This window comes from Plecotus auritus (genome assembly GCF_963455305.1).
Source record: "Plecotus auritus genome assembly, chromosome: 2".
Lineage (NCBI taxonomy): Eukaryota > Metazoa > Chordata > Mammalia > Chiroptera > Vespertilionidae > Plecotus > Plecotus auritus.
The window spans coordinates 66445535-66471474 of NC_137771.1; the positions used below are offsets into that span (position 1 = coordinate 66445535).

General features: G+C 37.7%; 1 protein-coding gene across 8 annotated transcripts in view; it reads right to left on the minus strand.

Annotated features, from left to right (window-relative positions):
* Positions 1–21369: 21369 nt before the first annotated feature.
* The window catches only part of ODF2L (outer dense fiber of sperm tails 2 like), a 110762-nt gene continuing 106191 nt past the window's right edge, over positions 21370–25940 (minus strand). For 6 of the 8 annotated variants that reach the window (XM_080655180.1, XM_080655185.1, XM_080655183.1 and 3 more), the window contains 2 exons: positions 24951–25076; positions 21370–22570 (listed from right to left, as the gene is read on the minus strand). In XM_080655180.1, the coding sequence (XP_080511306.1) occupies positions 22442–22570; positions 24951–25076 (255 nt within the window). In that variant the 3' untranslated portion in view covers positions 21370–22441. The remainder of the gene's footprint in view (positions 22571–24950; positions 25077–25940) is intronic. The other 2 variants (XM_080655184.1, XM_080655181.1) reach the window with 1 other exon arrangement.

Consider the following 25940-nt stretch of genomic DNA (forward strand, 5'->3'; position numbering starts at 1 on the left):
TTTAACTTCTCTGCCTCAGTTTCTACAACTGCAAAGTGGTTGTAATACCATCTCAAAATGTCATTTGAAGAAAAAAACATGAGCTAATGAAGTAAAGAAACATAACGAGAACCTGGTATATATTTTCTAATTTTAATAAAGGATATATACTTTACCAGGAAACATGTCAAGATGAAAAAGAAAAATTTGACAATCTATAAAAAAGAAATATAAATGATCTTAAAGTTGTTACATTTGTAATTTTTACAGTGTCACAGGGCTTTAAAAGCCATGTTCTATTGGTCACACAAACTGACAAGGGTGTGAATGAGGTGGGGATCATTGTGGGCTATCTTGGAGACTAGCCAACAACATTGGGAATATGAAGATCATTGTCATACTTATTGCCAAATTAATTTTTCCCTGAGTCAGTTAGTAATGCATGCAGAAAGAGTAACAGGGGCCCTAGCAAATGGTGATTTAAACAAGAATCCTGGAGTAGGATGTCCACACTAGTATGGTGGTCAAGGACACCTACAATGACCCAGGCTCCATCCGGCTTTCGGCTTTACAGCCAGCCATAACAGCGGCCCTTCTAGAGCCCCCAGGAGACACCATGTGGCACCAGCGACCCTCGCTTTACAACTCATTGGCCAGAATCTCCACATGCAACTTCTAGCTGAAAGGCAATTAAGCTTTTAGACTTTATAGCACCTGCAGTAGATGAAGGCAAGAAAACAAAAAAAAAAAAACAAAACAAAACAAAACAAAAAAAAAACCACAAGGAAAACTGTTGATTGAGCCTACAGTTCCTGTCACATTTCCTAAGTGCTGATTTTGAACAGTGCATTTTCCTGAGGAGGATCATGAGTCAATAAATTATTGGAGCTACATTATAACATAAAAGAAGTACAGAGCCTTAAAAGTAACAGATTCTCATTAATTATTTCTTGAATGAATCCATTATATCGTATTAGGTATTTAGCTTCTCTTATAAGCATTAATCTGTACAAACATTTCTTAAAATGACTTGGTATTGTATTTGGGGAAAAATTTTTGCCACTACTTGGAAGTAAAAGGATTATAAAACAACACAATTCTATGTAGTTTACTTTTCTCTTAATGTCAGTGTTTGTATTACAGTTTTGATCTGTGCATGAGATGCTGAGCCCAGCTACACTTCAGCTCTCTGCTTCCTCTGCCACCCTCTGTGCCCCCAACCTTTCCCCTACATTCTTGCTCTCACACATAAGTTCTTGTTCTATCATTTTTCTTCTTGGTTCAGATTTTTCTTTTTTAAGGAACTTAAAAAAAGTAATAGAGCAAGCTGACTAAATATATTCCCTTTAAAAAAAAAAATGATGTTATAAGAAACTTTGTGAAAGAGACAACCTAAAAAACAAACTGCATTCTGAAAATACCATGAAATGCCAACATAGCATTTCTGTACTTCAAAAAAAGGTCCAACTTTTATGCCAAAATTGACTTTAAAATTGAAGCTGTTAAAAATACACACTTAATTTAGTAGCTTTTAATTCACAGGGCTTTTTCATGGGTGGGGTTGCAAAGTGGTGAGTTGAAATCTGCCACAGAGGAATATACTGCCTCTGTAAAAGTCAGACTTTTTACTAAGAATAGACTTGTGGGCTGCAAGATAATTAAAAAGTGCTTGGCATAATTGAAGTTCTGGTGAGGAAATGATTAAAGTCATGGCATTGCCTGTTGGGTGTATACAAACTACTTTAAAACTTGGATACTGGAATGTATGGCTTTAAAAGTACTAAATTAAGATGAAAAATATATAAAATGCCACCAATACACCATACTTTCATTTTCCAATAGAACTAGAATCACTAAAATATTATATTGATTTTACATGAATAATGAAACTTGCTATACCTATTATAAATATAGAAAAACATCTCTCTCTCTTTTTTTTAGGATAGCTTATTCTTTTACTCAAAAGAGACAATGGAAAATAAATTTCAGAAAAATGTTTACTTTGCCATTTTAGCATTAACAAACATTTTTGATATTATTCAGTTTTCCTACCTAGCTTTGTGAGACACTAACATTTAAAAGTACTGAACAGTAATTCTTATTAGTATAAGAACCAGATACTATTTCTTCCTTGGACTAAATTATTTGAAGTTAAAGAATTAATCTTTCTTTTAAAGATTAAGCAATATGCTTAGGTAACTATTACCATGACTACTTTGGAGAGTGGGATCTGGGGTGAGAAGCAGCTGAAGTAATACTTTTCACATCACATTTTTTAGTATCATTTGAAATTGTTTTAAAATAAATATTTATTAACTTAATAATTAAATTATTAATTATAAAATTAGGGTGAAACTTTATAAGATCAAAAATCACAAAGAAACTGAAACATAAGTTGTGAAAAAAGAATTACCTTGACTGAAACTTGAAAAGTAACTTTATATATATGAACAAGTTTCAAAACAGTAAGATTCAACCTACACCTAGAATTATCATCTTAAAACCAAACAGGGAAACTGAAATGATTACATGTTTTTGTGTTCTAGTGTTTTTAAAAAAATCTATCCTAAAAAGCAAGAAACCACAAATTCCTTCTCATTACCAGGTAACTTGTTAACAAAAGGAAAGACCACCTTCCTTATCTTTCTATTAGTAATTACGAAGTCTCATTAACATGTTTTTATTTTTAGTCTCAGGGTTCCCAGGCTAGGTGTGAACTCCATGAAATCAGTTAAAGATAAATATATAAATTTAAATGATTATGTTATACATAGTTACAACATTAACTTTCATTTTAAAGTAATATTTATATTGCACTTTATAAAACCAATAAATGATAGGACTTACAATCCCAGACTAACTTATTAAGGACTTGGAAGCGGAGAGGATGGGAAAGTAGCAAATTCCTTATCTCCACGAAAAGGCACCAAAACAAAATAAAAACAGTGAAATAGGCACAATTTATCAGGCAAATGTGAAGAAAAAAGTATGCAGAATGGGTAATATTTATACCATCCAATTATAATTCAAGGCAAAAAGCATAAAATAAGACAATAAAATCTATTTAAATAGCATAATTTGTAATAAAAACAGAAGGAAACTTTGTGGCTACCCACAAAGGATTAAAAGTTCAATAGCCTTGGATAGCTTTATGACAAAGTAGATAATATCTAAATAATAACACATCAAATTCTGTAGAATAAAAGTACTGCACGTAGAGGGGGAAATGGGCAGAAACACACATACAGTGGGAAACTTTATATATACCAGCATTCATCCATGACAGAAAAAATGGACAAAATAAGGAAGGTTTACGAAATTAAAAATGGAGTAGACAATGATACTCAATAAATTCCCAACAGCAAGAATTTACAAAGACCATATTTTTACTATAACATAAAAATTAAAGCAAGAAAATCTTTGAAAACAAAAATACAAACCACACACACACACACACACACACACACACACACACACACCTCACTAGTATTATGGGAAGTGGTCAGATATAAGCTGAACACATCAGAGTCTCTCATTATCTAAACGGGATAAAAGTAAATTACCTCAATGGGTTAAAATAGACATACAGATATGTATCATCTATGTGTCAGTAAAGATATACCAAAAAACCCAAACAACCTTGTTTGTTACTTTGGAGACTGTTAAGCACTCACTCATTATTCTAAAAATTGAATCGAGCATTTCAGCATTTTATGTCAGGATAATCAAACAGTTAATGAAGTAAAGTGTTTTTTTTTAATAGAGAAGTAGTAATGAATAAATGCAGAAGAATAAGAATTAGAAAACCATTTTAAGATTCCCAAATAAAATAATGGATCTTGGCAAAGAGCACCAATGGTTGCTTAGAAAGAACCATTCAGTAAGAAGTTGACGTGATTCTTTTTAATGGATAAATCAGTCTGACATCCACTGATCTGTTTTAATGTTAAAAGATAAAGTCTGTGGCCCCCATAATGAAACCTTATGAGATTTCATAACATATGTGATACCTTTAAGAATAAAGAATTAAAATAAAAATTTTAAAAAAGAACCAATGAATGTATAAATAAGTGGAAAAAAAAAAAGGACAACCAGCCATTATATTAGCTCCTAATGTGATGCTATTGAATATACAAAGCAACACTTGTGCAGTATTCTCACCAAAAAGATTAAAAACTTAATTCAATCAAGATTTTTAACTTAACTACTGGTTTAGAGAAAATATGATAGAGAAACATGTTAAACAATGCCATAAAGATATAATCATCTAAATACAGACTGTATGAAATTCGATAGGGCAAATTATATGATTTGTTCTATAAATAAATGTCATGATAAGCTAGGGCCGTGGTCAGCAAACTGTGGCTCGCGAGCCACATGCGGCTCTTTGGCCCCTTGAGTGTGGCTCTTCCACAAAATACCACGGCCTGGGCGAGTCTCTTTTGAAGAAGTGGCATTAGAAGAAGTTTAAGTTTAAAAAATTTGGCTCTCAAAAAAAATTTCAATCGTTGTACTGCTGATATTTGGCTCTGTTGACTAATGAGTTTGCCGACCACTGAGCTAGGGGAACTGTTATAGATGTAGGAGACATGTCCACCAAATGCAATGTGTGGATTTTGTTTGAATCCTGATTTGTAAATATCATTTGTAAAAATATATTTTAAACACAAATGATATTTAATAAAAGTACAATGTTAACTATTAATATTTATAATTATAATCTGATACTGCCTATTTAGATAAGTCAAGAGAATCAACTGGAAAGCTAACAGAATTACTTAATAATGTTATTCAATATAAGATTAAAAATTATAGTATTCATATACACTGAGTGGCCAGATTATTATGATTTCTGAATGCATAATAATCTGGCCACTCAGTGTATATATTAGAGGCCCATTGCATGAATACATGCATGGGTGGGGTCTGGCCAGCTGGCCAGGGGGAGGGGACATGGGCAGTTGGCTGGCCTGCCTGCTGGTTGAACTCTGGGTCAAGGGGACAATTTGCATATTAGCTTTTTATTATATAGGATATACACTGAGTGGCTAGATTATTATGCGTTCAGAGACCATAATAATCTGGCCACTCAGTGTATACTCTTAACCACTAGTAGAAGCTAACAATTCTAGATAGCTACACAAAAAAATCCAAAATACTTAGAAATAAATTTACAAAGAAATATTTATAAACAGTTGAAGAATAATAGAACTTATATAGATAGATACCAATACTTAAATTGAGAACTAGGGTTAATAAACTCTATTTTATAACTGTCCCCCATTGCTTTAATAATTATTAAACTTTAAATGTGCTTTCACCCACTTATAATAAACCTCATTCTTTACTCTCTTATCAATCTATTTATCAATAACATATGATAGGTAACTTGATTATTTGTTAATATTAGCAAAAATGTCTCTACTGGGCAATCCCAAAATCATTAGCTGAAGTATGTGGTTATAGAATCGCCCCATCAACAGTTAGAGAATTAAAACTGGATCTTTGTTTTAATAATTTGGGGTTTGCTAATTCATTTCTAAACTATTTGGGAACAGAAAGTTGTTACAGCCTCATAAGGTTTCATTATGGGGGCCACAGACTTTATCATTTCCTATGGCCTAGCCTCATTAAACAAAGTTCTGCAGTCACTACTAACATACATACAGCACCACCAGCAGCAACCTGATGATTATAAAACAGCTTAGGGAATCTTGTTGTCCTGGCCATTCCAGTTTCCCTAATCTGAGCATTCAGTGATTAAACTGTCCAATTAAAATCTAATCCTAGCAGGAATTAGTGCCATAATCATAGGCTACTGCTCTCGCTGCGTATTTATCATACCATCAAAGGATATCACGTTGAATCAATTAAACTCTAATGTGTGAACACATTCTAATAATCTTCCACATCATCCCTCAGCTAAGTATCACAGTAAACTCTCAATTTATTATTGGTTCAACTATTCTGTAATAAATAAAACATGTCAGTAAACTAGACCAGACATAAGTTTACATGTTTAATAAACAAAGAAATTTTCTGAGAACTGTAGAGAACCTGCACTTATCAACTGAAATATACTAAGAAAGTTATCCACAGACTTAGAATTTTTAAAAGTCCGTAAAATTACAAATAAACCACTCAACCACAGATATCATTTTGCTTTAGTCATATTCCCACTGCAAATGACATTATCTCAACTATTGCAAAACCAAACACTGCACCACACACAGTGTAAATTATGTGTCCCTTTCTATGAGAAAAAATATGTGATGCACAGAGAACAGAAGAGAAACTGGGGTGCTAAACAGGCTAAAAATACTACTTTCTGCTCCCATAGAACTGATTATGAGTAGTCTAGGTGAGCCACCCAAGAGATCAGATGGAGGAAGGTATGGGGATTCTGGCTCACATACATGTTATCTCAAGAGCCAAAGGCATCTGGAGTTAGTACCACTTCTCTCCCCAGGGCTGTGAGAAGATATTCAGAGTCTTTCACAAGTGATATGCTAAAACATAGTAGATATGCTACCATACTACGAATTGCTTAAGGCAAAGGTTCCCAATCAGTGCCATGAATGGGTTACAAATACGAAGATGCCGATCTCAAATTGTAAAGTGAAGTGATTTCGTCAAGACCTATGTGGCTAGAGCTCTGGGCCAGACATTTCTGGCTATGAAGTAAGCATCCGCCTACATTTAGTATAGTTTAGCATTAAAAAATGTATTTTCTATGTGCCATGGTTTTTAAAAGGTTAGGAAGCACTGTTGTCAGGGACGGAAATAGGTCTTAATCATCTTGGTATACTCAGCATCTAGCAGCTGCATTTTCTGAGGGAGCAGGTGCCAATGCTAGACATGGCTAAAAGCTGAGAATTCAGGCTTGGCACCTGGTAGAAGTCTGCTTCTGTGGGTCAGAGAAACGGAGCCTTTGGTGGCTTGTAAGAAATGGAGGGAAAAATAGGAGACTGAGCATCTCAAACACTGAGCATCTGTCCTCATCAAGCTATTTTCTGAACTCTGACGCCTGTGTTAGGCAACTGTCCAAAATCTTAATCTATAAACCTGTGAAAAGCAGAATTACTTGCAATCAGTGCTGAAGAGCAAAAGACCCAGACTCAGTTCCAAGTTCAAAAGAGAAATGCCATGGAAAAGAGGTGACCAGAAGTAGACTGAGTCTTACCTAAACCATAACAAAGCCTTAAATCCCTAACTGGATTAACCAAACCAGCCCACCCTTAACCTGCTTAAAGGCAAAAGGGTAGACCCTCTCTGTCAAAAAGTAAGTCATATTTAGCTTCGACAGCCTTTTAATAGAAGGAAATTTGCAATAAAAATATTTGATTGACTTAGATGAATCAAAAGAGAGAAAAAGGAGCATAAAACAAGTGGATTATTTCTGACACTCATTTTTTTAGATCCATTTTTCTAGCACACTTGCACTGAAAAACATTTTAAGACTTTCATATATAAGGAGTATGAAAAATGAATCTAAAGTAAATAAATAAAGAGTTCCAGAAACGGTAAGAATGGGAGTAGTCCAGCCAGTGTGGCTCAGTGATTGAGCACTGACCCCTGAACCAGGAGGTCACGGTTCAAAATAGGGTACATATCTGGGTTGCAGGCTCAATCCCCAGTGTTGGGGTGTGCAGGAGGTGGCTGATCAATTATTCTCTCATCCTTGATGTTTCTATCTCTCCATCTCCCTTCCTTCTGAAATCAATATATATATTTTAAAAAGGGGGCAAACATAAAAGACTTTTTTCTTATTTTTAATCAATTTGAAAGACAAGCATCAAAGCAAAAATAGTAACAATGTATTGTAAAGTTTATAAAATATGTAGGAATAAAATCTTGTAACAACAGCAAAAAAGATGGGAGAGAGACAGTGAAATTATACCAATTGTAAGTTTCCTAGAATATATGTGAGGTGGTATGCTATTACTTGAAGGTAGACTATGATGACTAAATATGTATTTTTAAACCCTAGAGAAGTCACTAAAAAATAAAAATTAAAGGAAAACATAACTAATAAGCCAATAATGGAGATAAAAATTAAATAAAATGATATTTAATTAATCAAAAATAGGCAGGAACTGAGGTAAAAGTGAAAATAAAGTAACAAATGGGAATATTAGAAAACAATTAGCAAAATAGATTTCAATTCAATCGTATTATTAATTACATTAAATGTAAATGGTCTAAACACCCCAATAAAAAGCAGAGATTGCCCTAGCCAGTTTGGCTCAGTGGATAGAGCATCAGCCTGCAGACTGAAGGATCCCAGGTTCAATTCCAGTCAAGGGCATGTACCTTGGTTGCAGAATCCTCCCCAGTCAGGCCCTGGTTGGGGCGCATGCAGGAGACAACCAATCTATGTGTTTCTCTCACATTGATGTTTCTATCTTTCCCTCGCTCTTCCACTATCTCTAAAAATCAATGGGAAAATATCCTTGGGTGAAGATTAAAAAAACAAAAACAAAATAGAGATTGTCAGATTAGTTTCTACAAGAAAATTATTTTAAATATAAAGGCATAGATAGGTAAAATAAAAGTATTAAAAGTAAAAGTCATTGCATAGAATAATTAAAATAAAGCTGGAATGACTCTATTAATATGAAATAAGTAGACTTCAGAGCAAGGAATATTACTAGAGATACAGAGGGACATTATATAATGTTGAAGTGTCAATTCACCAAGTCATAACAAACCTAATTGTAAATACACCTAATAATAGAGCTTCAAAATATATAAAGCAAAAATTGATCCAACTGAAAGGGAAACTAGACAAATTCCCAATGATAGTTCAGCTCTACTCTTTCAGTTACTGAAACAAGTTGGTAAAAATAGAAAAACCTGAAAAATACAATCAACAAATTTGTACTAAAACAAATCTCAACAAATTTCAAAGGAATGAAATAATATAATGCATATTCTCTGATGACAAAAGAAACTAGAAACCAATTACAGAAAGATATATATATGAAAAATCTCCAAGTGTCAGGAAATTAGAAAGATAATTAGAAAATCCCCAACTGCCTCAGAATTAAAAATAAATTGATATGTAATGCATGAATTAAATATTAAATCAAAATAGAAAGCTAAAAATATTTGAACTAAAATATAATGTAGATGTGATATACCAAACCGTAGATAACCAGTGCTTAAAGGGAAATTTCATATATATATACTAGAGGCCCGGTGCACGAAATTCATGCACGGGGGCGGGGGTGTCCCTCAGCCCAGTCTGCACCCTCTCCAATCTGGGACCCTTTGAGGGATGTCCGACTGCCCGTTTAGGTCCGATCTACGGGGATCGGACCTAAACGGGCAGTCGGACATCCCTCTCACAATCCAGGACTGCTGGCTCCCAACTGCTTGCCTGCCTGCCTTCCTGATTGCCCCTAACCGCTTCTGCCTGCCAGCCTGATCAACCCCTAATCACTCCCCTGCCAGCCTGATTGATGCCTAACTGCTCCTCTGCCAACCTGATTGCCCCTAACTGCCCTCCCCTTCAGGCCTGGTCACCCCTAACTGCTCTCCTCTGCAGGCCTGGTCCCCCTCAACTGCTCTCCCCTACAGGCCTGGGTCCCCCCCAACTACCCTTCCCTGCAGGCCCGGTCACCCCCAACTTCACTCCTCTGCCGACCTGGTCACCCCTAACTGCCCTCCCCTGCAGGCTTGATTGCCCACAACTGCCCTCCCTTGCAGGCCTGGTCCCTCCCAACTGCCCTCCCCTGCTGGCCTTCTTGTGGCGGCCATCTTGTGTCCACATGGGGACAACCATCTTTGACCACATGGGGGCAGCCATCTTGTGTGGAGTGATGGTCAATTTGCATATTACTCTTTTATTAAATAGGATATAAAGAAAAAATGCTGAAAATCAATGACCTGAGACAACAATAGCTGCTCTCACTATTTCTATTTAAAATTATATGGGATTTCCTATTCAATGCCATAAGAAAAAGAAAAGAAAGGTATAAAAATTGGAAAGGAGAATAAGAGTGTCTTTATTTGCATATGATATAATTATGTACATAGAAAATCCAAAAAGACATATAAACAATTAGAATTAAATGATTTCATCAATACTGAATACAAAATGAGTACAAAAAATTAATTCTACTATTACAGTATCACAGCAACAAACTGAAAATGAAACTTAAAATTAAATAATGCTGATGATAAGAGTATAAAAAAATCAAAATATGTGCAAGGCACTTAATTAAATAGTATAAAACATGATTAAGAGAAAATTTGTAACAAAATATGTGCAAGGCACTTAATTAAAAAGTATAAAACATGATTAAGAGAAAATTTTCTAAGAATTCTAAATAAATTGAAGGATATAGAATATTCATGAGTAAAGATGTTGATCCGTCCATCATCGCTCCCAAACTGATCTATAAAGACCTATAAATTCAACACAATCCCAGTTAAAAGCCCCAATATTTAATTTTTTTAGATGGACAATGACAAACTGAATCTAAAATTTACATTGAGATAAAAAGAACAAAAAAATGGCTAACGTGATCTTAAAGAACAAAGCTTGGAGACAGAGTGGTATTGGTGCAAAGACAGAAAAATTGAACAATGCAACAGAATGGAGAGTTCAAAAAGAACCCACACATCTGATTTATGACATCTGATCTGCCTCATGACAAAGATAACTCATGGGGAATGAATTTGATTTCCACATGAATTTGTATATCCACATGAAAAAACAAACAAACATATGCCCTAGTTTGAACTATACACAAAATATATTGAAGGTGGATTGCAAATTGAAATGTGAAAGGTAAAAAAACAATAAAGCTTCTTAGAAAAAAGCATAGACCATCTTCATTAGCTTGGAGTAGGCAAAGATTTCTGAAATGGAACACAAAAGGTATCAACATAAAGGAAGCAACTACTGAACTATATTTGTGATAGTTAATGTTATGTATTAATTTGGCTGGATTACCATATGCTGTGATATCTGAGTAAACATTAATTCTGGGTGTGTCTGTGAAGGTTTCTGGAAGATTAGCGTTTGAATAGATAGACTGAGTAAAGCAGATTTCTCTCCCAAAGTGGGTGGGCTTCAGGCAATCCACTGAAGGCTTAAATAGAACAAAAAAGGTGGAAGAAAGGAGAATTCTCTGGCTTCTGCCTTTCCAGATGAACTGTGACATCAGTCTTCTCCTACCCTCAGCACTTCTGGCTTTCAGGCCTCGGACTCACACTATAATCTATACCATTGACTCTCAGGCCTTCAAAGACCACCACAGGCTTTTCTGGGACTCCAGCTGGCAGACAGTAGATCATGGAACTTCTCAGGCTCCATAATCATGTAAACCAATACCATATACATACTGTTTCTCAGGAGAATCCAGACTAATACAATATTAAAATTAAGAACTATGGTCATCAAAAATTACAATTAAGAAAATGAAAAGGCTATTCACCAATAAGTTTTTAAATATTTTATACATCTATCTCTAATAATTCATTTTATACTAACTATGACCTAACTTGACTTTTAACAACATAAGATAATTTTAATACAAATGGATAATCAAATAAACAGAGATGTAGGAAAACAAACATCAGCTTTAGGTACTACTTGAACTGCCATCAACTAAATATTAATCAGAATTAAAAATACAGGGTTTCTAAAATTAGGAACAATTATTTATATTACAATTTCAGAACTTCCAATTTTCAAGGTATGTTCACATTTCTACTTTAGAATTATAACTACAATTGAGAGATGACTTGACCAAATTGATATTCATCTGTAGATTAATAAGATTTAATTGTTCTTACTAGGTGCCAGACATTGGCTAAACAATGGAATGACATAACACAAGTATTTCCTGTGAGCATCTAATTATTACTTTAGGAAAAATGCTTAAGTTGAAAATTATTGTAGCAGTGGCATCAACAATTCTGTGTTTCAAGAACTTGAAATTTTTCATGGCATTTGGTAGAATAATTCACATCTAGGCATTTGTTGTAAAGTAATAATTAGAGGCAGACAAGGAATTGTGCATGATGATATTCATTGAAGAAAAATATATAACAGAAAACATGGAAACAACATAACTATCCAACAATGGAGCAATAATCAATATATTATAGTGTATTCAGAGATAATAGGATAATAGGTCCCACTGGTAGTGTGTGAAAATTCTTATTCTACCCCACCTTTTCAAAAGTAGGAATTACTTTTTTAAAATTATTGTAGGAAAATTAACAGAGATTAGTTTATTTACATTTTTTCATTATTTTATTTATATTTCTTTGCTAATAAGTCTGATTATCTTTTTTTTTAAAATAAATCTTTATTGTTCAGATTATTACAGGTGTTCAAGTCTGATTATCTTGTAAAATTGTTTATTGGGCATTAGTGATTCCTGAGTTGTCTTTTTTTATTCTTTGGCTCTTTTATCTGATGGACATTCATATTATATTAATTTGTAAGAGCTTCTTTACATGTCAGGCAGGAAAAAAAAGTCTATCATTGTGTCTATTATACTCCCAAGAATTATCCCAAGAGTTATGCTTGGTAGTTTATTGTAGAGAGCACCTGGGAAGGCACATGAGCATTTCTTTAATTATTGTCAGCTGAATTCAGTGGCATTGGCAGAGCCACATCCTGGAAACACACCTTGCCAGAGGCAGGTGTGTTGTCAGCCTGACCTTCAGCTCAGGCGCCAGGGGGTGGGTTTCATTATTTACATCCAGCCAAGCACCAGGAACAAACATGATTATCCGGGCCCACCCAGAAGTGATGGTTACAAAGAAGCCACAAGAATGCACATAATCTCCTTTGTCTTGGGCTTTAGTAAAACTTCCTGGTATTTTGCTATATAAAATAAATGTGCTGTATTGGCTATGGGTCACTGTCTCTCCATCAGAAGACAACTGTCCCACCCAGCCCCAGCTTTTTCCTTCTATCTCTGTGTCTGTCTCTTTCATTTTCTCAATCCCCAGCAGCCCCTACTCTGGAACCAGACTGTTCTCTAGCCACACTGGATGCAAAAAAGAGAAATATTTACAGTTTATGTCAGCTAATTTAAAATTAAAATTCTTATTTCTTGAAATGCTTCAAGGTCTGATAGTGTTCAAGCTAAAATATCATTTTCCAAGTAATAAAGGATCAAAATAAAAACCAAATTAGACTTGTAGTGTAGAAATAATTTTTTTAAAGTTTTAAGGTAATTGTGCTTATTTGTAGAAGTAAACACAAATCTTTTAAAAATAAAAAAAGCTTTAGATAGTATTATATTCAGGTGACATTAATAAGTTTTATTACCATTAATTATTAAAATAAAATCACTATTTTTAAAATATTTACATATACCTAACTGCCTTGGGTTTTGATGCCCTTTTTACTTAGTTCTTTTAAAAAAATTTGAGCATTTTTTTTAAATGATAAGAAAAGATATCTACTTTACAAAAAATGTTGCAAAAAATAAACTTTAAGCTTGCAAAAAAATTGATTACAGTATATAATTACAATGTTTCTAATCAAATAATGTGTGATAGTTAATCACAGGTTTAATTTTTATAGTTTAAACCACAATCTGTTGTCAATATTAACTTCATCTTATAACAACAAACTATATATAGAGGTTCCTAACAGTTCTTCCTCCCTTCAAGCCCCACCCCAAACTATGCAAAAGAAGAAAAGGAAGATACTTGAGTTATTTTTTAAAAGTAAAACTAAACACAATTTTAAGGTCTCTTAAAATTTTTATTTGTCTTTTGTGGAAGTGTTAAATCTTAAAGTACCACAACAAACTGTAATCTTATATAAGAAAGAGGTGATATGCAAATTGACCCTCATGCCCTCATAAGATGGCTGCCTATGACCAGGCTGGCAGGGGGATTAGTGAGGGATGACCAAACGACTGAACAAGCAGGCTGTGTGGGGCAACCAGGCCAGCAGCAGGGTTAGTGAGGGACGACCAAACGACTGAACAAGCAGGCTGCATGGGGCAAATAGGCCGGCAGGGGGGGTTAGTGAGGGATGACCAAACAACTGAACAGCAGGCTGCGGGGGGCAAACAGGCCGGAAGGGGGGTTAGTGAGGGACAACCAAATGACTGAACAAGCAGGCTGCGTGGGGCGACCAGGCCGGCAGAGGGGGCAATTTGGGGTGACCAGGCCAGCAGGGGGGCAGTTGGGGGCAACCAGGCCAGCAGGGGGGGCAGTTGGAGGTGACCTGGCTGGCAGCCAGGGGCAGTTAGGGGTGACCAGGCTGGCGGGGGGGGGGGGGGGCGAGGCAATTAGGGGCCATCAGGCCAGCACACAGAGGCAGTGAGGGGCAATCAGGCCAGTGGGGGCGGGGGGCGGCTGTTAGGGGTGACCAGGCAGGCAGGCAGGTGAGCGATTAGGAGCCAACAGTCCAGGATTGTGAGAGGGATGTCTGAGATCACCCAAGGGGTCCTGGGTTGGAGAGGGTGCAGGCTGGGCTGAGAGGACCCTCCCCCCATGCACAAATTTTGTGCACTGGGCCTGTAGTGTTAAATAAATCAAAACCACTGCCTTATACTTAGGATTTAAGCAACTGTCCCAATGCATAGTATCAAAAGAAAAGACAACACATGTGATTTGATTTAATTCTTAGAGAAGGAAAAGAAGAGAAATTCCTCCAACTATCTGAAGCAAGAGCCCACTCTACCTTCCTGACTCTCTCCTAGTACCGACTCCCTCCCATTTCCACTGTGGCCTCTAGAACATGTCTGATAAATAAGGTGCACCCTGAATCTCCTCAGTCTCTACCTCTGTTGGAAAGGAAACCCAACTCCTCACCTAGGAAACTGCCTCCTTGCAGCCCTCAAGAGTGAAAGATAGTCACTCTCCCAGACTGTATAATTTCCCTGCCTTTTTTAGGTGAGTACCCTGGTCCTGCTTTGAAGCTCAGAACTAAAGGCAATATCACCATTCCTCCATCTATGTATCCATTCAACACATATGTACTAGTGCCTGCTATGCACCAGACTACAGAACTGAAAATCCTCAGAGAGATCAAAACCTACTGAGATAATCACACTCAAAATATAATTGCCAATTATGAAAGAAAAGAATAAGAAGGTATATGAATAGTACAATTTAGTCAGGCCAAGAGTGGGGGGAGTGGGGAGCATTTCAGGATGAGAAAAGGAAGGAAAGAATGAACTGTTTTCAAGGAAGGAAGTACAACTGGACCTAGTGGGTGAGGAAGAGAATGGTATGAGGGTGAAGAGGTTTGGAGGGCCTGGAGGCCATGAATGTGAGGGCCAGAATGTGCAGAGTGTCGAGGGTCACGTTGAGGACTTTGGATTTTATTCTAAATGCAATCAGAAACCACCGTTAGTTTTTAGAACTTAATTCCTTATCACAGTCATCTACTTATCTGCTCACATTTAATCAGGATGCTTTTTCTTCAGCTCCACCCCAAATCCTTCCAAATCCTAGACAGTTTCAACATCTAAGACTTTTCAGTTACTCAACATCCTGGACTCCAGTGACTCATCTCCACCTCAAGCAGGCATCTCCTCATTTTTTCCTAGTCCAATACTACTCCACCTCTGAAATCAAATTCCAATACTATTTCATTCTCAGACCAAACCTTCACCAATCCTACACTTCCATTCCCACACCTTTCAGGTCTGTCATTCAAACTTTAAAATTTTATCTGAATAGGAAAAAAAAATGGAAAAGTAACAATTTCATTAGGACAAAAAGTTATTAGTATTTCTCCCATCCCCACCAAGGAATTTAGCATTTAGGCTTCTTTGTACCTACCTCCATGCTGATACCCACATATGTGAACTTATATACACAGATGCTTGTTTTGATTACAAAAAGTGAGGCATGCCCTAGCCCAGCCATGGGCAAACTACGGCCTGCGGGCCAGATCCGGCCCATTCGGCTGTTCTATCCGGCCCTCGGAGCCGAAAGAGTGGAGGGTTCTCTTGCTCTCCCCTCCGCTCCTTCACCAGCAGCAGTGTTAACATGGCAACATCGGGAAACACGGCCGCAGCTCCTTCTTCTGAGTGGGCGGATTTATATCCGCCCATTCAGTAGAAGGAACAACCTCTCAATCTTCCAGAGGCCCCTTGTAATGCCCGCGGACACGTCCCCCGACATCACCCTGGGAATGCGTAGACACGTTATCGTGGTGATGTAGGGAGACACGCCCCTGGAGAGCACAGTATCAGAGCATTAGCTAAAAAGGAGACCAACAACACTGTTCCCACTGAAGTTGATGTTTTAAAGACCAAAAACCTTTCAACCCAGTCTACATTGCCATCTACATCTACGTCCTGGGCATAATTTGGAAGTTGCACTAAAGAAAATGTTTCATTTACTGTTTATACATTTTGTTCTTTTCTATTTGTTTTAGTTTTAAATTATTTTATTATATTTAAGTTTAATTTGAAAGGCTTTTGTACCTTTCCTTTGTTAGGCAATTTTATTTTGCCTTTGCCATCTTCAATATAAGGTATGTTATTGTGCTATGATTCCTCCATTTTTTGAAGTTTCAAATTATAATAATTAGTGTTTCCATTCTTGTTAAAATGTTTGAAATGAATAAAACTATTGAAATAAATAAAAAAGGACCATACCCTTTTATGTAATGATGTTTACTTTGAATTTATATTAGTTCACACAAACACTCCATCCATGCTTTTGTTCCGGCCCTCTGGTCCAGTTTAAGAACCCATTGTGGCCCTCGAGTCAAAAAGTTTGCCCACACCTGCCCTAGCCAGTTTAGCTCAGTGGATAGAGCATTGGCCTGTGAACTGAAAGGTCCCAGGTTTGATTCCAGTCAAAGGTACATGCCTGGGTTGTGGGCTTGATCCCCAGTGGGGGACTTGCAGGAGGCAGCCAATCCATGATTCTCTCTCATTGTGGATGTTTCTATCTCTTCCTTCCTCTCTGAAATCAATAAAAATATTTTTTTTAAAAATGAATCATGCTGAATACATAATTCTGACTTGTCTTCACCTAAAAATAAAAATCATGAACAAATCTCAAGCCAGCAAATATACAGACTGAATTCATTCTTTAAATTGCTGCACATTGTTCAAGGTACAGTTGCTGCCTGTAGTTCCCCTCCCAAAGGGACTTCTCTTACTTGCTGCAAAAAAACTTGCTGATCCAGAAAAACCTTGCAGTGCCCTCTTCAGTGGAGCAAAGTGCTTCCAGTTTTTATAGGTGAAAAAAAACCCTCATGCTTGCAGCTGCAAGTCTGGGGACAGAATGGTTTCTCCTAGCACTTCAGTGGAGGATAATAGGTCTCAGGCCCATGAGAATGAAAGCCATCATGCATTTCACCACTTGGTTTGCTGTTGCCCAAGAAATACACAAGGCAGCCTGCTGGCAGGTACTGAGGGAACCACAAGCATGAGTGTGCAAGGAAAATGAAAACTCACTTATGGGGCTTGGAAGGAAAAGATGGCTAGCAGAAGAGAAACTGGAGATGCCTACTGACGTAGAACTAATGGAAGGAAGAAACAGGAGAGAATTTTAATGAAAATATAATGGAATTACAGCACTAAAAATGAACACTTTCAGGAACTAAAAAACAACAACATGATTTAATTATAAATTCAATATCTAACAGAAAAAGAGAACAACTGCCCTTGAGAAGCATATTCATGACACATACCATGAGAAAAAAGACAAGTTGCATAGAAGTCAGATCCAGCAGATTAAAGGAGAAAAGGAACATGTGGAGAGGTAATCTATATATATAAAGAGCCAGGATCATAACATCCACAATGACCGGAGGCTCGACCAAAAGCCAAGCAGTGTGCGCAGCAGGTGAGCGGGCTGAAGTGCTGACCTCTCGGAGAGAGAGAGAGGTGGAGTTGATCAGCAGTGGCAGTCGCTGCTGGCGAGGCTGAAGAGAGAAGCAGGGTGATCAGACCCTGCTTCTCTCTTCCAGCCTCGCTAGCAGCCAAGCCTCTCTCTCTCTCTCCCCAGAGGTCAGCAGTTCAGCCCACTTGCAGCTGCTGATCAGCCCCACCTCCATGATCAGGCCCAGAGATAGACCTGGAGATGCTGACTGGCATAGAAACTGACCAATCAGAACCAAATCTGGGTGAATTGTGAGGAGCCAATGGCGGCCTAGGAGGCAGAGCTTTTGATGCTGACTGGCATAGAAACCAACCAATCAGAACCAAATCTGGGTGAACTGTGAAGGCAGAACCTAAGGTCAGGGCTGAGGAGGGTTTTAAGGGCAACAGCTGTTTGGTGTAAGGTGTTAAGAGTGATTCAATTTTTTAATGACCAGTTTGGCAGTATAGTGCATATGGCTGGCTATCATTCCAGATACAGGGATTATGTGTTTTTGTCTGCCAAGAGCATCTCCTCCTGCTGAAAAAGGCTCCCCCCCAACTCCGCCCCATTTAAGCAATCCTATCCTATATAATCTATCTATACTAATGATCTATACTAATAAAAGGGTAATATGCTAATTACACCGGGTCGACCAGCCATCTTCCGGACGTCCGACTTCCTTACGGACAAAGCCATGGTGGTGGGGTCCGAGGCAGAGGTAGTTAGGGGCGATCAGGCCGGCACGGGAGGGCAGTTGGGGGTGAGATCAGGCCAGCAGGGGAGGCAGTTAGGGGTGATCAGGCAGGCAGGCAGAAAGGTTAGGGGCGATCAGGCAGGCAGGGGGGCAAGGTAGGTGCGATCAGGTCAGCAGGGGGGCATGGTAGGGGTGATCAGGCCAGCAGGCAGAGGGGTTAGGGGCGATCAGGCAGGCAGGCAGAGGGGTTAGGAGCCAGTCATCCCGGATTGCGAGAAAAATGTCCGTCGGACATCCCCTGAGGGGTCCCAGATTGGAGAGGGTGCAGGCTGGGCTAAGCAACCCCCTCTGTGCACGAATTTCGTGCACCAGGCCTCTAGTCTATAATAAAAAAAAGGTGATATGCTAATTAGACCAGATGTCATTCCAGATGTCCTTCCTGACAAAGCCAGGGCTAGAGGGAAGCCGGCCTGGGTCCCGGGTGCCTGCGGGCGGCCCGTGGAAAGCTGGTGCAGGAGGGAAGCCAGTGCTCGCAGCCGGGGGAAGGAAGGCCTACTCTTGCACGAATTTTCGTGCATCAGGCCTCTAGTAATCACATAAACAATAGAAGAAAACTTTTAGGACTTAAGAAAGTCATGAGATGTCGACTATCAAGGATGAAGAGAAAATCCTGCCAGCCAATAGCGGGAAACTGGAAGCAAAGACACTGCTTAGGGACACCAGGCACTGATTTGGGGCCTCCGTGACACTGAGTTTCATTCATACACGAGAGCCCAATGTCTGCTTAACGCTTCACATAAAAATATTAAGCACAGATATTGTTGAAGTTCTTCTAGGGTCTTTGTCATCCGTGTCGCTAGTGTCTGAGTACCAGCCTTAGGGACTTTGCAGTAGTCTTCTTCCTTCTAGCCTGTCTAAAACATTGCAGGTACCAATTTTTAAATGCCATATGCACAAATTACTTTGATACAAATTAAAAATATAAAAAAGAGAATGTATTCATAGGTGAGGTAAATGCATGACTGTTGGGCAAAAACATTACCTTTATTTATGAAATACACTAGAGGCCCATGCACGAAATTCATGCACGGGGGAGGGGGGTGTCCTTCAGCCCAGCCTGTACCCTCTCCAATCTGGGATCCCTCTCACAATCCAGGACTGCTGGCTCCCAACTGCTTGTCTGCCAGCCTTCCTGATTGCCCCTAACCGCTTCTGCCTGCCAGCCTGGTCACCCCCTAACCACTCCCCTGCCAGCCTGATTGATGCCTAACTGCTCCCTTGCCAGCCTGTTTTCCCCTAACTGCCCTCCCCTGCAGGCCTGGTCCCCCCCAACTGCTCTCCCCTGCAGGCCTGGGTCCCTACCAATTGCCTTTCCCTGCAGGCTTGGTACCCCCTAACTGCCCTCCCCTGCAGGCCTGGTCACCCCTAACTGCCCTCCCCTGATCGCCCACAACTGCCCTCCCTTACAAGCCTGGTCCCCCCCAACTGCCCTCCCTTGCTGGCCATCTTGTGGTGGCCATCTTGTGTCCACATGGGGGCAGGATCTTTGACCACATGGGGGCAGCCATCTTGTGTTGGAGTGATGGTCAATCTGCATATTACTTTTATTAGATAGGATAGAGGCCTGGTGCACGGGTGGGGGCCAGCTAGTTTGCCCTGAAGGGTGTCCCAGATCAGGGTGGGGGTTCCCTTGGAGCGTGAGGCGGCCTGGGCGAGGGGCCTGTGGTGGTGTGCAGGCCGGCCACACCCCCCGGCGACCCAAGCAGAGGCCCTGGTATCTGGGGTTTATTTATCTTCTACAATTGAAACTTTGTAGCCTGGAGCGGAGCCAAGCCTTATGCTTGCTCCGTGGCAGCAGCCATTTTTTGGGGGTTTATGTATCTTCTATAATTGAAACTTTGTAGCCTTAAGCAGAGGCCTGGGCCGGCCAGGGTGCATGGAAAGCTTGGCTTCCTCCATCTCCGGGGGCAACCCTAGCCTCCTGCTCTTTCCAGCTCCGTGGCTGCCGCCATTTCTGTTTGGATTTATGTATCTTCTATCATTGAAACTTTGTAGCCTAGGCCGGCAAGGGCAGGCGGAAAGCTTGGCTTCCTCCATTGCTAGGGAAACCCAAGCCTCCCTCCTGCTCTCTGTGGTGTAGCCATCTTGGTTGTGTTTATTTGCATATCCGCTCCTGATTGGCTGGTGGGCGTGGCTGGTGGGCATGGCTTTGTGGGTGTAGCGGAGTGATGGTTAATTTGCATATTACTCTTTTATTAGATAGGATACTGTGTGTCTTTTGATAAGTTACTTAACCTTTTTATGTTTGGGTTTCCTGAAAAGTAAATGGGAAAAAAAGTTAATAGCACTCATCTCAATCAGGCATAAAGATTAAATGTACCACACCTAGAATTTTGGCACGTATAAATACTCAATAAATTAGAGCAACGTTGCTGATGGACAGCTGCTCTTCCACTGCTCCCAACAGTAAAAGAGAACTTTAATTTTAGAATCAGAAGACTTGAGTTCACATGTGGACTTTAAAATGTAAAAGTTTTATACCACAACCATGGTGGTAACCCCTCTATGCTTGTATTTTTTCATACCTAAAACAGGAATATGAACAACTCCTCAGCTCAACATCTATCCATCTAGCTATCCACAAATATCAACTGAGTACCTACTATATTCCAAATATTGTGTAATGGCTGAAACAGAATTATGAATAAGATAGACTTCTACCCTAAGGAGCTCACAGTCTAGTGAACAATACTCAAGAACCTTAGTTCCTTTCACCTGAGTATTTCTTAAGGCTCACTTTGCCTTAGGAGATGAAAAAAGGACAACAAGGGTCAAGCATGTGTTTTAGTACATGTACTATGATTTTTTTCTTTTTTAAAAGCAACACTAACATTGTCAGCAAATGTTGGGAAATAAAATTACTATATTTTGCTATTTTCAGAAAAATACTATGAAGCAGTTGGGTCATTGGGAAGAAAGCCCCTGCAGATGATATGGCATTCTTAGGAGGGAGGGGACCGGAGAAAAGCAGGCCCCCATTTCTGATGGGAGAAGATGAAACATCTTGGGGAGATTGAGCTTTGTTCATAGGCTGGACTGCGTAGTACTTAGAATGATCTTTTGAGACCCAAGTGCCCTTTGAATAAACAGCTCCACTGTTTGAGAGGAATCACTATTATGTGATCCCTTCTCAACTACATCCATCCCCTTTTAGAGCATCCTGTTTTGGCACTTGTGGGAAGCAAGTTCTTGGTATCTCTATGTCATCTCAAAAATAGAGACCTTATCCTAAAGCTTCTTATTAGGGTGCTTATTTTGATCATCTCATGTAACTTGGCCTTGGGACAACGTTTTCAAATGTCAGTTTGCATTTAATAGCTATGACTTAAAATTGTATATTTAAACCTCACATAAATTATAATGGTATCTTAGCATATACCTGAAGCAATTTAAGTACATCAAGACATGAGGTATCTTTAGAAAGTACATAACTATCCATTATTAAAAATTCATATCCAGAGTATTTTCCTTTATTATATTAAAACATTTTTAGCTACACAATGTAAAACGATGATCTACATTATTTAAAATCATGTATTTAGCTCATAATTAACAGAGATTTCTTACAAATTCACTTGGATGGTGGCTACAGACACACAAAGAATGATTCTGGCTTCTTTTGTGTATGTATAAAAAACATTCGAAAAACCAATATAACTTAACTCGAAATTAAACCAGAGCTAAGTAAAAATTATCCAGCAAAAAAGAATGCTAACATCTCGTTTAAGTTTCAATTGGATAATAACATTTTTAAAAATCTTTACATAAAAATTCTAATACCACCACCCACAAATCATAAAGTATAACAACAGATAGTGTATTTTTTACTTAATCACTTTTTTGACTCACAATAAAAACCTGTTGCTTATAGAAAATCAATTCAACAATCTATCCAAACATTGTTACATAAGAAGTTTTAAGAAACTGTAAATAATTCTTAATACTCTCATTTTGATTCTCCGACTTTTCAAGACTATGTTGTATTTCTTTCAAACATACTTCCTGATGTTGTGTTTTCTAAATAAAAAAGAAATAGGTAATCAATAATGACATTCATATCAAAGGATAGTCATAATATAACATTTATATATACAATAATTGACTACATGAATTTTAATTTTTTTAAGACTCCTAACCATCTGATGTGTTTGTTAATAACTTATCTTAGAGCTCACTTTTCTTTAAAATACAGAAAAAGTAAATGGATGATATTTACTATGATATACTTTTTTGTACTACATATTCATTTAGCCCCAAATTATTACACATTTAACATGATTAACTTAATAAGTGGGTTTTATTTAAAGCTGTCCTAATTTCTCACATCTAACATGACATTTTAATACTAGTTTTTGCCATTTTCTCTACCTAAAAATTCGTATTTTATAACATTAAAATGACTTTTGCTGTCTTAAAAATGACAGAATTCCAGCTTTGATAATATAAACATTTTATTTTTAGAATCTTTAATAAATAAAATGAACTCTTAATATTATAGGTATTCTTTATTTAAAGAAAAAATTAAAAACATAATAAAGTTTTAAAATAATCAGTTGCATATAAATTTCCAAGATATCATTTAGCTTCCAACTAAAATGTAGACACGTTGAGAAGAAAAATCTTTTATCTCCCTCCCATAAGGTGTTCAATAATACCTGACATCTTCTGAAACTGAGCAATGCTCAATGTCTCTCAAGTGAAGTAGGTGGGATGAAGAAATGTGCTAGTCTAGGCTATACAAAGTCACAGAATGAATATAATGCATCTTTGTAGAACATCAATTTTACTCAACAATTTAGAGGAAAAGATACTAATACAAACCACATATTGTGAGGCATAATGCAAAATGTGCATACATTTTAGGATAACACATAAAGACTCCAAAGTCATTTCAGGCTTCAGGAAGGTTGGCCTGAGTTAAGCTGCTGAAGACACCCTTAAGTCTGTGCACCCACTCTGCCCCCCAATGGAACACTTGGGCAAAAAATCTATGAAGGCCTGCTACATGGGCAGGGCACTGTGGCAGACACCAGATACAATCAATTATGAGACAGGCTCTCTGGGTGTTTATGATTCAGTTGGAGGTAAGGTATGTATATAAAATAAATACTGAACTGCCCACTGAAAGGGACAGAATACATAAACTTTTTTAGCAATGTCTAAATCTATGCTTCGAATTCTAGATTTTTACTACTGTAAAAATGTTCAGGTTTAATAGAGTATCAAATATTAAATCTATTTATTTTGGCAGCTTTAGCCAAGTACTGGGAGCATTAAAGCAAAACCCATCTCATCTTAGTGTACTTATTTTATTTTTTCAGAAGCTTTAACTATACGAAGGACTTGACATTTTACAATATCAGCAATTCTGATGGTGGGTTAAAAAAATTAGAAATAAAGGGAAGGCCTATGCTAAATTCAAAGTGAAAAATGTTTTGTTCTATGGCAGGCCCGTCCCCCTGGGTCTCTCATGTGCCCCATGCCAGAGCAAGCTGCAGCCTTGAACCATTGCCCGGCCTCTGCTCATAGGCTGCAGGCACTGAAGCAGGTTGCACAGTGGAAAGGAAAAAAAATGTTTTGTTCTGATTAAAACTGCCATGGAACTTTTGATGGCAATACAATTAAAGTAATATTACATGCCAAAAAGTCATTTAACTTTTTAACCTTTCAGGTTTTCAACTTTTTAGACACTTGGGAATAAAAAATTAGTTTTCATGGAGTCTCCAGCTCCTGGAATAAATTAAGTATCATTATTTTATGTGTCATTGTTAAGTAGACAGTTTTCAAGTAATTTAGTCATGGCTAGTGCTAGCTTTCATAATATCTTATGCCAGTTGGCTATTTCAGGAATATTTAGGAAAAAACATTAGAAGATTAATTAAACACAGACAACTTGGTAATCTCATTTCATGGCTGAGTGGACCAAAGCAGCCATCTCCTATGCAGATATAACAATAGTGAATATTTACTTAATGCCAACTTATAACTTTCTAAGGTAGAATATTCATTATTCAAGACAAGTATCAAAATCTAACTCATAATAATTGTTTAAATTGTGAAATGAAATGAAAAATTCATAACAGAAAGAAAGTAGAATATCTGTAACTTTCATTAAGCAGCTGTCATGCTAAAATAATATGTACGGAAAGGGCCCAATGAAACTTCGGGAAAAAAGGTAACAGAAGCTACTGAGGATGAGGATAATAATTCTTTGGCATAACCCTGACATTTTTAATTTGTGTGATTTAAATTATTTGTTATTTGTAATATTATCAATAAAGAAATGGCCCTGATTTCCCTCACTTTATACTTTAACTGTTTAAGTAAACTAACTTGGTAAGAATGTTAAATGCTAATTTATTTTTTATGAAAATACATAAGCTATACTAATACTTACACTGTTTATTTTACAAACAAGTTGATTTTGTTCTTCATTTTTCTTCCTAAGTTCAGTTTCCAGATCTAATATTTTAATTTGTAAAGCCCTCTCTCGAGATGACATTTTCTCTATTTCTTCAGAAACCTGTAATTTTCATTAAAAAAGTAAAGTAACTAAATGTACTTTCTTTGAAGTATAATGTCCTGACATAGTTATATTATAGCTCTTTTTTCCAAGTAGATTATTAATTGGATGCTAGACAATTTAATTAGAAAGTGTTTAAAGTTGTTGTATGTTAAGGAAGCACATGTAGTATAGTATCTGAAAAATGGCTTAAGATACAAGAGGTATATGCATTTGCACTATTCTGTAACTTCAGTAGGTTTTCTCCCCAATACTATATTTTTATATCTTACTGAGACCAATTTCCGCTTTACAGTATTTATATTCACCGGGGTGTCAGGACTGGTGCTGGAATCTAGGAAGTTCTCATTAAATGCTTGGATGGATAGAATTAGGAGAGGGCAGGTGATATATACACTTCATACACAAACAAAAGAGATTGAGTTTTCATTCATTCACTTTCCAAGTGGTCTGAACTTGAGTTCTCACATTTCTCTAACTGCTTATTTAGTAGAAAGTCTAACTTAGCTATGTTCTTCCAAGGATTCAGATATGTGGGAGCCTATTTGCAAAAAGGTAGGGCTGGAGCCACAAAAATGAGAGTGGAGGCAGGGACTACTTAAGGAGCAAGGAACAATGGGAAGAGCTATCCTCTAATTTAATTCCTATGGACTAAGTTCTAAGTTATTGTAAAGTGATCTACCAAGATGACTTGTGCACAAATTCTGAGGGCAATTGTGCCTGAGGCATGCTGGCAGTTATGGGAGAAAGCTGTGAGAGAAAGAGCCTTCAGAACGAATATCCATGTCCATGACCATGTCCTGCAGTGTGGACAATGGTGACAGTGCAGTGACAGCATGCCTCATGAAGCAGGAACTAGAGACA